Here is a 13,847-nt window from a genome sequence, read left to right on the forward strand (position 1 = left end):
TATTTGGTTAATTACAATATCAAATATTTATATCAAATATTTTTTTGTGAGAAATCACTTTTTCACTTCGTTTAAACAAGAGAGTAGAAAGTATTATATATTTAAAAAAAGAAAATATTTAAAAAAGTATACAGGGTAGTTGCGCTTCAGTATATTCACCAAGATGCAATTAAACAAGTTGAGTTTTTTGGAAAAAAACGGATTTTTTTGAAAACCAATTTTATTTTTTCCTGTCGTTACTTTTTAGAAAATCAAAAAACTAATTGCTTATTGTCATAGCCACTTTATTAGGGCTATCTGACGGTATTTAGATTTTCATATTAGCTGATAATTTGTGAGATACAGAGGCCAACTTATTTTTTTTTAAATACGGACCTGCATTTTTTATTTCAGATTTTGAAAGAACTCGGCCTCCTGAGTACAATGATATGCCACACTTTTTTTTGTTCGGGACATTTGAACACAATTTATTTAAACTAATTTCAAGTCCGGCTCTGTTTTTTTTTAATATTTACACTATTCATCGTTACAATATTGATAAGCCTTCAAACAACAATGACGTGGGGTAAAACATTGAATACGGAATAAAATAATAAAAAATAATATAAATATAAAGTAAACAATCAAATCATTTCCCCTGAAGATGAACTGGAAATGGTAGAGCAGTATGGAAGTATAAGAAGAAAGTTCAAAGAGTTATAATTAAAATTGAAGGAAAAATTAATTTGTGCAATAGGAAGTAACATGTAGAGCATTAGAAACTAGTTTGTAGAAGTTCATTTATTTATAATATCTACGATATATTATTGCATATTATTACGCACATTAAGATTTCACAATAAAAAAAATTAAAAATATTATCTTTAAATTGCTGACCTGGATATTATTTATTTGAATCTTCCAATTGGCTCGATTTTCCTTATTCAATGTAAATTAACGCTGATAAATATTGTTGCCATGAATATAATCAGATTAAGTAATTTAAAAAAACAGAGTCGGACTAAATAGTTCTGGTATTGTTAAGGTACCCAAAAAAAAAGTGTAAAGTGTGGTATATCATTCATGATCTGGCATATTCATGATGTGGCATCAACGAGACCGAGTTCTTCCAAAAACTGAAATAAAAAATGCAGGCCCGTATTTAAAAAAAATAAGTTGACCTCTGTATCTCACATATTATCAGCCAATTTAAAAATATAAAAATATTATCAGGAAATCTTCATAAAGTGGTTATGAGAACGTGCAATTAGTTTTTGGATTTTCTAAAAAGTAACGACAGGAAAAAATAAAATCGGTTTTCAAAAAAATCTGTTTTTCCAAAAAACTCAGCAATCCTTTTAGCAAATTTTTTAAACTTTTTTGATGGCATCTTGGTGAATATCCAAAGCGCAACTTTCCCGCAATTTAACCATCTTCGTATCTATTACGGTTTTTGACATACCAAAATGCGCGTACCTCGAATTTGTAGCACCCTGTATACAATAAAAACTACCCTTAACCGTAACTCTTCAAATTTGTATCTAACTTAGATACACTGAAAAAAGGATCTCTCAGTCGAAATGAATATGACTTGACCCAAAAGATTGGCGCTTTTCAATAGGGCCAAGAACGACGTTTCTTTGCCCAAAACATTACCTATCTTTTCATAAGCTTTAAAAAATTACTTTAGAGAATAGAAGAATCTATCTGTCCAAAGTATTTCACTCTTGACCCAAAATGAATATGCAATGAAGTTCTTGCTACAAGAACAATAGTCTCTTTGATTCATGCAAAAATTATTGATTGAAAAGGGACCATTTCTTGATTAAAGAGACACTTTTCTTAAACTAATAACGAATACTATTGACTCAACTAAAATTTATTTTGATCTAAGAGAAGTCTATACATCATATACAGGCATATTACGAGGTATATTATTTTCTGATAAATTTAGGTTTTCCTGGTCTGTAGTAAGTATAGTGATATTATTTTCCTCGATAGTAGTTATTTCTGCTTCTTCACTCCTTGGTATTTTTTGGGGTGGTTCATCACTCTACAAATTAGAAAAAAAATTTACATCACGATTAATCAAAGTAAAGCAAATAAATTATTAAAATTATAAGCTTTGGTCACATTTTGAATTTTTTAATACGACGACTTGAAATTCTAAATTTTTTGTAATTATTTGCATAAAAAAATCGATACCTATATTCTTATTCTATCTATAATCACGCATGCATTATCTAAACAGGTGCATTATGTAAATGTCTCTTACCTTCAAATATAGCAAATAAATGCGCTAATTTCCATTTTTTCAGAAACTCCTTTAAAGAATCCATATATCCTAAAATTTGTCCATAAAAAATGACAAATGTATGTTAATAACGATCACTAATTTGTTATACGATATGCGTTTAAAGAGCAAATTATTAATTCCAAATTCAAAATTCCAAGTGGAAAATTCCAAGCAACAAAACCCGTACGTACTATGATGTGCGACCTATAAAATGCGACGTACGACTGATCGGAGTGCCGACTGATTGTATATACCGTCCTTCGTCATCGTCTTTGTGTGTCGTTATTATTTTTCATCAAAAGAGTATTTAGCTATTGGAAAAATGGCCATGTTTCTTGAATGAAGTACTTCCTAGCGTATTTTTCTTATTATCTTAAAACAAAGTAACTTGCACTTGGTTGAATGAAAATAGATTCAAGAGAAATTTTCGAATTTTTCAAGAGAACCAGTTTTCTTGAGTTAAGAGAGTTTTTCTTCAGGCAAAATATTTTCTTTTACCCTAAAATAAATTCTCTTGCCACTAATTTTTTTTTTCAAGAACGATGACGACTTTAATTCAAGTCTATCTTTTTTATGAGTGTACGTACTAAGAATCTTTTAATAATCCATCAGTTCTCTCCGTGGAAAACCCTGTATAAAATCACTTTTATTATTCAGGATATTGTAATATATTATTAATGTTGTTCTATTTCAGAATAGCAAAAGTCTGAACGTGGACGAATCGAGACGATTCTCTTGCGGCAGTATCGTGTCAAGGAGACTGTCGATGAGCGGCCTTAGGAGAAATGAAATTCCAGTGGAAAACATTTACAGTCAGAATAAAATAGATACTTTGCAATGGCAATTAAAAGAGGTACGTATGCGATCTTATATCCCTATAAAATCTTGAAATATGTTTATTATTGACATGTTTAGACTAAACATTTATGTAAGGTTTAGTAGTTACTATCATGTGTAAAATATTACTATATGTACAATTACATTAAGATAATTATTTCCTCACTTTTCCTTATCCATAAATAATAATATATGATTTTACTTGCACACAATGAAAAAAAAATCTCCTTATAATTATGCCATTAAAATTACTGTTCTGTAATGAAGGTTCTTTAACCGTGTAAAATGTATGTTTATTTGAATTTATTATTGGTAGGTAGTATCTGACTATTGAAAATCTTTATAATGATGTTTCCCATACTAATTAATTTGAATAATTTAAGCAAATTGGCTCGCTTGTAGTGATAAAAATTATTTTTTTGCGAAATGATATCTCCTCAGCTATAATAATTGATTTCCGTTTCCAGTAGAAATCGGTTAAAATTAGCGAATTTCTTCTTTATTGATTTAAATAGAGATGCTATAAATATATAAGTTTAAGAGATTATGTCATTAATTTCAGTTTTTGTACATTACGTACCTATAGATGAAATATATGGGTGGTTTAAGTCTGTAAAAGTGAATAGATCAAGTATTAGTAGTATTGAACGAAAGTTCGCGGTTCTTTGTCGCGAGAAGTTGCATTTTAGATCTGTAAAGAGGATTTAAAAAAATGAATAAATTAGCGATATACAGGGTGGTCCCAATAAATAATATACCCAGCCTAGGCCCCGTATTATAATAAGCCTGGTTTTTACAATACGCCTACGATATACAGGGTGTTTCAAAACAAATGCGAAAAACTTCAGGGGGTGATTCCTTGTTCAAAATAAAGGGTAGTTTGCTTCATAAACGTTGGGTCAAAAGTCAACCATTAGGGAGATATCGCGGTACAAAGATGGCGGAAAAATAATGTTCTTATTTTTATCTTGAAAACGAAAAGAGATAGACTAATTAAATTTTATGGAAGCATTACTGTTATGAAAACACACTTTCTGGTAATTTTTTCACTTTTTTAAAATGAGTGGAAGGGGTTGAAATAAACTACCCCTATCATTCTTGTTAACGAAATTTAAAGAATCTTATCAAACACATGCAAAAAAATTAATTTGGATAGTTTAGTTTGTTTAGAAACTTTTTTATCTCTTGTATATTTTTGATAAAACTCACCGATTTGAAATTAAAAAATATAATGTAAAGCATTACATGTCAGGACAAAAAACATTTTCTGATAAAGAATCTAGTGGGCTGCTGTAATTTTTATAGGAAAAAATCTAGTCGGCCGCTGTTACTTTTTAGGATGTTCCTAATATTATTTTATTTGACATTACTCTACTGCAATACGTTATTATCTAGATGATTATTATTATCGTTATTATCACTAGATTCTTAATCTAAAAATGTTTTTTGTCCTGACATGTAATGCTTTACATTTTATTTTTTAATTTCAAATCGGTGAGTTTTGTCAAAAAAACACAAGAGATAAAACAGTTTCTAAACAAACTAAAGCTATCCAAATTAAAGCATTTGCATGTGTTTGATAAGATTTTTCTTTAAATTTCGTTAACAAGAATGATAGAGGTACTTTATTTCAACCCCTTCCACTCATTTTAAAAAAGTAAAAAAATTACTTGAAAGTGTGTTTTCATAACAGTAATGCTTCCATAAAATTTCATTAGTCTATCTCTTTTTGTTTTCAAGATAAAAAATAAAAACATTATTTTTCCGCCATCTTTGTACCGCGATATCTCCCTAATGGTTGCCTTTTGACTCAACGTTTATGAAGCAAACTACCCTTTATTTTGAACAAGGAATCACCCCCTGAAGTTTTTCGCATTTGTTTTGAAACACCCTGTGTACACATACATACATCTCGATGATACATCTCATGATATATCTCGAGAACCATTACTCGTAACGATTTTTAGCAGGATACATTTTTTACGTAAAAAAATGTAATTGTAAATTTTTTACTCAGTAGTTTTATACAGGTTCGGACGAAAATGTAATATTCTTCAAACCAGTTAAAAAATATGTAGGTAGACGTCGTTTTTTTTTCGATCATACGGTATTTTACATTACAAAATATACCCACCATGTTTTCTGAAATATAGCGTTATGTTTTAAAGTATCCTCTTTTTTAGATTGACAAAAGTCGTGAAATGTATAAGGCAGTTATGAAGCAAGTAGTAACTTTTTTGGAGAAAGCCCATATAAGCTTAGGAACGTTAGGCAGTCGTTTAAATAGGAAAAATACAGTGCCAAGATCAAAAAGCGAACATCATATCGTTATCGACAACAACACTCAAAGCCAAAGATCACTAATAGAGGAACATCTTAACACCTGGTAAGTTGCCGTTATTTAAAATTACTATAGTCTGTCCAACGAGAAGATCCTTGACAGTGATAGATGTGTCTGTCATTTTAATTTCAAAGTAGTTTATTTTATTATACAAAGAAATAAGTTGGTACAACTGGAACGCATAGCGATATATTTAAAATTTGATTGACAAGATGACAAGTGATTACTTCAAAATATTGTGAAAAAAACTATATAAAACTGAAAAAATGTAATCGAGTTATTTTATTTAATAAAAACGGTATGTGTTAATACAAAACAAACAAGAACAAGACACTACATACCAAAAAAATATAAAAAAGAACTATTTACTTTCAAGCTTTATGAAACTACCCGCATTTATGATTATATTTATCAATATAACTTATGTACAAATACAAATTTGTAATATTCTACAGGTATAAATAAAACAACATAGGTGAATACAACAAACTATTTTATTAATAATAACACCTACCAAATTTTATACCTTAAAGGTTGATTAATTAACTTTAATCTTAATTTTTTTTAAATCAGTACCTTTTGACATTATTTTTCTGCAGTACTAAAATCCATTATTTACCTATTGTGTGATATCGATATTTTACAGCTACTCCAGTTTTTAGTATGTGTTTAGTTTGATCCTTATATACGAGATGCACTTATCTACGACGAAATGGAATACAAACTTTATCGATGGCAACTTCATTGGTGTATAAGACTTTCTGCCTGGGCAGCGTGTATTAACCATAAACTGTGCTCTAGGTCTACAGTTAATTTTCACTCGATTTTTCCTCCACTTGACTTCAAAAGACACGAAACACACGTAATAATACGAATCAAAATGCACCATCTTCCAAAACGCAGGGTATTTAACAAAAATTGACACAAAATTATAACCTATAATTTGGCAAGACTTTGACAAGCGTCAAAAACGACAAAAATCTAAAGGCGAGTTCATACGCATCGGCGTCCGTTTGTCGTTCATCGTTCCGTCAAACCAATAAAATTGAAATACGATCTGTCATTTTTTAAATAAACCAATAAAACTGGTTAAAAACAAGAAGACACGACGCATGACGGATTTATATTTAAACCCATCCATAGGTAACTTAAAAATTATTACAAACTTTTTTTAGTAAAATAAATAGATTGGTATGGGACGTCATCTGCTTTTCTTCTGTCATCGTCTGTTGAAATTTTACCTGAGAAAAAAAAACAGAATATACCATAAGTAAAAAAGAGTTATTGTACATTATTATTTTCCAAAATGATATATATTCTCTAACTGAAAAGATTGAAATGAGAAAATGACAAAACGGAGTCTTGTGTAAATATGCTCGATCTAAAATATTTATTATCAAGCAGGCTTTGATTTTCACTTTTAAAGTATTATGACGTAACTGTCCATAAGTGTTGGTTGTCTATTATCATTCAAAGGAACAGCGCTGTAATATACTGGGTTGAAATATCCTTGTGCGTTAAAGTTAAAAGTTAGGTTTCTAGCCGCCACCGGTAATTGACTTTCAGACGACAAAAAGTTTAAAAACTAGAATTAATCGATTTATTATTGTCTTATTTTATTTACGTTTCAATTAATGTTGTTACTATGCAACAACATTAATTGAAAATTTATTAATTATTATCGTTAACCAAACTTCTTTAATTTTGACAGTGACTGTCTCACCGTCGTCAAAATTCTAAGGTGCTTCGAAAATAACTTTCACAAACATTGAATTTTGATTTTTAGGCTAACTTAGGAAAATATAAGTTGTAAACTTTATGAACTATCGCTAGTCATATTAACTTATTACCTACTTAAGAAAAAACTAGGTAGACGACCTACAAAAATAAATGACAAATCCTACATACCCTATCCAACAATTGTGTATAATTTAGTATCAATATTAGAAATCTTAATTTCTGTAGTAATTATAATGACTTGACAATTATTTCTGACACCATAATTTTAAAAGAATAATCTACCATTTTGAGATTACTAAGTAAATCTAAACAGTACACTTAAGAATCATCATGATCATTTTCATCTTATTCAACCATTTCCAATTATGTTAGCATTGTTGTCTATTGTTGGCTATGCGGGCTCAAGGTATACCTGCTAATTTCCTGATATCATGGTCCTATCTCAAGTTCGGTCTTCTTCTAGGTCTCTTAATCCCTCGTACCATGCTGTAATTTTTGTGGTCCATCTGTTGGCCGTCCTTCTTGCCAGGTGTCCTGCCCATTGCCACTTGAGAGATTTGACTCTGTGGATGACAACCATTACCTGGATCTTTTGTCGTATCCACTCTAGTCTTTTACTTAATGTTAATAAGGAATAAGGAATATACCAAGCTTGCTATCGCTTAATTTTTCAGGTGCTTGATCCTCTGTTCGCGTCAATTCAACTAAAAATTTTTACTCCTATTTGGGGAGCTACCTACTGGAATAATATTTGCCTTGACTTTCCCTAATCTTTTGAAGTCGTAGAAGGCTCTCCGCAGAAAATAATGACCTGAAAGCTGAAAGATCTGCATCAACTTCAGTTGAACCAATACCATAGGCGTTGTGAAAGCGGTAGTACAACTTGCGCAAGGAGTCCAGGTCACTAGGTAGCCCTTCTGATGCAAGCATCAAATTGATGCTGGTACTAGTGTGTCCTTCAAAACACACACTGGATGGTTGGTCGTGAAGATAGGCAAGGAATAGCCTAAGAGATTTCAAAATGGAGGGGTCCCTCAACCTGGCCAACACGTAACGTCCATTTACCGCATCTGAGTCCTGAGACAGCCGTACTATAGGTGGAGTCATCGGGTCCATAACTACCAAACCATCTATCTTCGTACTTCCCTGCACAATAATTTCTGGATTTTCCATCGCCAGGGACTTGCAAGTCAGAACCAATCTTAATAGTTCTTACCTCCCTTGGCATAGTTGCCAGTGGTGGGTCAAGTAGGTGAGGAAGCTTGCGGTTCTCAATGATGTTTATTTTGAGATTTTGAGCAGGTTCAGCCGAAGAAGTTAACGAAGCTTGGTTTAAGGATGTTGAGGTTGAATCTATCATGGTGCCCGGTGGCCACATATTTATGTCCTTAAGCTTCACTAAGTGACACCTCTTTTGCACTCCAATTTTGAAATCGGAATGGGAACTGTCCTTATTTTTCAGCATTGGAAAGCATCTGATGAAATCGGTGGTTCCTAGTTTCTCTTCAACATAGTGCGCAAATTGATTCGCTGTGTAAGGAGGTGGAATTCTGGACACCACTACATAATACCAGTCTTCTCTTATGGCGGCCTTAGGAGATTGCGATGACACTATTCTTTGACATATATTGCGATGACAAGTTCTTGCTACAAGAACAATAGTCTCTTTGATTCATGCAAAAATTCTTGATTGAAAAGGGACATTTCTTGATTAAAGAGACTTTTCTTAAACCAATAGCGAATACCATTGACTCAACTAAAATTTATTTTGATCTAAGAGAAGTCTATACATCATGTACAGGCATATACAGGCATATTACGAGGTATATTATTTTCTGATAAATTTAGGTTTTCCTGGTCTGTAGTAAGTAAAGTGATATTATTTTCCACGATAGTAGTTATTTCTGCTTCTTCACTCCTTGGTATTTTTTGGGGTGGTTCATCACTCTACAAATTACAAAAAAATGTTACATCACGATTAATCAAAATAAAGCAAACAAATTATTAAAATTATAAGCTTTGGTCACATCTTGAATTTTTTTAATACGACGACTTGAAATTCTAAAATTTTTGTAATAATTATTTGCATAAAAATATCGATACCTATATTCTTAATTTATCTATAGTCATGCATGCATTATCTAAACAGGTGCATTAGGTAAATGTCTCTTACGTTCAAATATAGCAAATAAATGCTCTAATTTCCATTTTTTCAGAAACTCCTTTAAAGAATCCATATATCCATATTAAAATTAAATTTGTCCATAAAAATGACAAATGCAATAACGATCACTAATTTGTTATACGATATGCGTTTAAAAAGCAAATTATGCAAAATTCCAAGTGGAAAATTCCAAGCAACAAAACCCGTGCGTAAGTGTGCGACCTATGAAATGCGACGTGCGACTGATCGGACTGCCGACTGATTTTATAATACCGTGTTTCGTCATCGTCTTTGCGTGTCTTATTATTTTTCATCAAAAGAGTCTATTAAAAAGAGGTTATTAAGAGAGAAAATTTAGCTATTGGGAAAATGGCCATGTTATATGGTATATGTATATATTATCTTAAAACAAAATAACTAGCACTTGGTTGAATGAAAATAGATTCAAGAGAGATTTTCGAATTTTTCAAGAGAACAAGTTTTCTTGATTTAAGAGAGTTTTTCTTCAGGCAAAATATTCTCTTTTACACCAAAATAAATTCTCTTGCCACTAATTTTTTTTTTCAAGAACGATGACGACTTTAGTTCAAGTCTATCTTTTTTATCAGTGTGGATAGTTATAAAGCAATTAATTATATTTTAGGAACAACAACAAAAAGGATGTTTCACCGGACGAGATACCCCCAGAAAAACTCGCCCAAGAAGCCTTCCGTTTATTGCGCACCGCCCAATCTCTTCTCAGCACCCAAGAGCCCAACTTGACGGTTTCAGAAAACGGCGACAGTTCCGACGGACCAACCGACATTGAGTTTCTTGCCCAGCTTGCCAAAGAGTTTCCCAGCGATTCCCAGAAGCAACCGCAACGAGCCACCAGTTTCAGCTTGACTCCCAAGCTAATATTACCCGAGCACGATATCCGCATTGGGACGGCCTTTAATCGAAAACTGTCTCTGCAATTGAACGACGTGAAGAGAACCTCGCCAGGAAAATATTCTCGATGCGACTCGGCCAGAGGATCGGTGGCCGAAAGTGAATCGTTTTCTCTGTCTGGCGTCGAACGATTGGAAAAATCTGCCGGCGCTGAAGATCCTATGAGAGAAATGGTGGATTTTTTAGAGACGAGGAGCAAAAATGGAGACAAATCCTCCAGTTCCCCACCTGCTGGAAGTATTAGTTCGATGGAAGACGAGAGTGGTTTTTCTTCTATGACTTCGTTCCAAGATGTTGGTTTACCGTTGGTGAATTCCACTGCCATAGATGAGGTAACTGTTTAATTATTTAGCTTGATCTTCATGCGTCCGTTATCTGTAAAGGTTGATACCTTTGAATAAGAAGACTAAGGAAGGAGCATAATGCTATCCATGTATTCATGCATGGTGGGCGGAAAAAGCACTCTAGGGTGGGGATCCTTGACAGTTCTGTTTGACGATTCATTTGACACATTTGAATTTGATTTGAAATTTTGTGGATTTGTCAGTCTTTACGGAGCTTATTTTATGTTATTTATTATTTATTCTACTACTGATAGTTGTATAAAGGTAGTAAATCTAGATAGAATTTGTGGCAGAACTTAAATTAATAGTGACACAATCGCGATTTATCGAAAAAGACTGTAAAATATTTGGTTGTGTAGCGTGCGGTAGATCTCGGCAAAAATCGAGTGAAATAATGAAACAACTTTTCGCTAGTAAGTGACTATATAGTTGCGTTTTTCGTCGGTTCCGTGTGGATAGAAAGTCACAATTTATTTAAACACTATTTATTTAACACTAATTAACAAAAATAATAACGATAAAAGAAACTTAAAGAACTATTTACAAACGATTTATAATTATTTATCTAGAAAGAATTTATTTTGAATTTTAGCGCGTCAACTGTACTCGTCGATTTATGTCTGCCCTCTCTAGGCTCTAGCCGCCGGCCTTTATACCCACAGCTAAAGATTTCTCGAATAATCCATAGATCGTTAGGTGCATAGAGAAGGTTTCGATTGTTCTCGTATGTACTACTCCATTCCAGTGGAATTCGATTCTTCTCGAAACTTCGAATGAATTATTACGATGTCTATTCTTTAATGCGATGTTAAGGTTATCTGAGGGCGGGACATATAGTTAGGTTAGGTCGAGTCCACAGGGGTCCGCAATAATATGATATACATACGTGTAGTAAACCGATCATTTATGAAATTCACTTAAATTAACTAATTATATATTTTTTCTCGCATTTTTGCTTTTATTTACTACTTGTCAAAGATTAGATGTCAAAGAATTTAGATACGTCAATTTGACTTACCTGCTTCAGTAGCGTATCGGATGTTTGTGTTAATACATAATTATTAAAACTTGTCTATTTTTATTATAATAATACGTTTTTATAACAATTTTAATAACTACCAACATTTATTCACAACGTAAAATAAAAAAAAAATATTGAGTCTACCCCACGTCTACCCTACATCACAGTTTTACATTTTTTAAATAAAATTAGAACGGCACTGACAAACTAAAGATATGAAACTTAATAGTAAAATTTTGGTCAAAGCGCCCCTCCGTGTTTTTAGTAGAGACTACGTTTAACTCAGCGCCTTTGCATTTTCTGCTGTAAATATTTTATATGTTTATATTTGATTTCAAAGGATTTAGTTTTAAAGTTACACTGATATATTAGTATATCAGAGTAACTTTAATAAAACATAAGAATATATATACACTACTGGCAAAGGAATATTAGCAATAGGAGGTTTTCAATGCGATAAAAAAAGATGGTAAGGCTGCAAAATACACTGCAGTGCAACAGAGACGGATAAAGTGTCTTTTCCCTACCATCGTATAGGGGAAGTGGTCATAGAAGTGATACGACGAGAGAGCCCCTGCGAGAGGGGGCGCCGGGCGGGTCTCTAAGACGCTTGTGTGGGGGCTACCGCCTACTAATAGAACAGAATCGAAAAAATAGAAACAGGACGGACAGTGTTGCCATTCAATTAAATCGAAATTATGTTGGCTTGTCAAAATCCTAAATCTTCTAATCCCATTATCTTGCCTACTTAATGAAATATTAAATAAAGTACGAAACAATTTTACGAATGTTTTCTCTAGGCACATAACTTCTTTCTAAAACGAAAAGTAACATGCAAAACTTTGATATCATTTCTAAAATAGCAAGTGCAATTCTATGAAATGGCAATACTGTACGATCTTCCTAGCAGTCGCCCCGACACAGTCGGTCGGCGGCGGCGCTTCACAAAGCCGCGGCTGTGACAAAGGAATTAGGCCGAAAAAAACTTTATAAGGAGTAGACGAACAGGGTTGCCGGGTTTGTTAGATTATAATTCCATACGAGAACAAAATTCTCGGTAGATCTTCAACAAAAATTAAAAGTACAGAAACGAAATAAAATATAATATTTAAGTCCAAAATTAGCATTCCTATGTGTCGTAATAATAGATCACTCAAATAAAATACAAATATAATAAATATAACAAGAATTAGAAATAGCTAGGTATATTATTTAATATTAAAAAAAATATTGAATTAAATAATATTAATATATTAATAAAAACATATAAAACTATAACAAGTAGGGATAGCAGTCACAAATTAGTGTAGCAGTCACTTTTTACCTTTGTACAAATTTTGATCAGTGATATCTAAAATTAATTTCATTTCAATGGGAAAGCTGTGCAACTCTCAACTCTTTTTCATATTAATATATTTTTTTGACGGGAAAATCACTAAAATATTTGTCCGAATTTAGGTTGTTTCTTAACTTAAATTTTGTTTTTTGTTTACATTTTTTGGGGAAAATATGGGTTCAACTTTAGTAGATGAATGAAATAAAATCTTTTCAAAAGATATCAACTTCTTCGGGCATGTCGCCAATACCGCGCCTAATAAGGAGTAATAAGGAGTAATAAGGATTTTTAGGAATATCTCTGTAACTCTGCAACTAGACAGAACGATGACCTGTATGTGTGTTATTACTAAATAAAATTTAATGAAACAATAATAAAGTCAAATTATACAGATTCCAACACGGCAGTCGCTTAATTTTTAGTCAAATAAGTCAGCTTTTTATAAGTGCTTCTATTGTAAAAACTAAAGACGCAGTTGAATATATCGTTAGATTTTTCTTTAAATCGGTAGATCGGTAGCTTACAGACGAAACCGGTAGACCTGGCAACTCTGTGATGAACTGACGGGAGTCAGAATAGCGAGGTGCGGAGGCGCGGGAAGGGAAATAAAATAATGGCGATAAATAAAGGGCAGGGAGATGGGTATCATGAGTGGATGGGAGGTGGCGGAATTTTCAAAATTTGTTATCTTATTGGAGTTTGTCTAAGTAGACAGTCGTAGTGGAAGTGGAAACGGGGAAGTTGTTGTCCATCTCTGTTTAAGCATAGACTTTTTATAGGCGTTTCATTCCAATGCATGTAATTCCTATGCCTGAGATATATTGTTGGCATATATATATATATATATATATATATATAT

General features: G+C 32.4%; 1 protein-coding gene across 2 annotated transcripts in view; it reads left to right on the plus strand.

Moving 5' to 3' along the window:
• Positions 1-13,847, plus strand: part of LOC115880900 — a 149,754-nt gene that overhangs the window by 134,269 nt on the left and 1,638 nt on the right. For both annotated transcript variants that reach the window (XM_030898226.1, XM_030898227.1), the window contains 3 exons: positions 2,970-3,128; positions 5,296-5,498; positions 10,001-10,619. In XM_030898226.1, the coding sequence (XP_030754086.1) occupies positions 2,970-3,128; positions 5,296-5,498; positions 10,001-10,619 (981 nt within the window). The remainder of the gene's footprint in view (positions 1-2,969; positions 3,129-5,295; positions 5,499-10,000; positions 10,620-13,847) is intronic.

This window comes from Sitophilus oryzae, unplaced genomic scaffold (genome assembly GCF_002938485.1).
Source record: "Sitophilus oryzae breed Bouriz unplaced genomic scaffold, Soryzae_2.0 scaffold_1660_pilon_pilon, whole genome shotgun sequence".
Lineage (NCBI taxonomy): Eukaryota > Metazoa > Arthropoda > Insecta > Coleoptera > Curculionidae > Sitophilus > Sitophilus oryzae.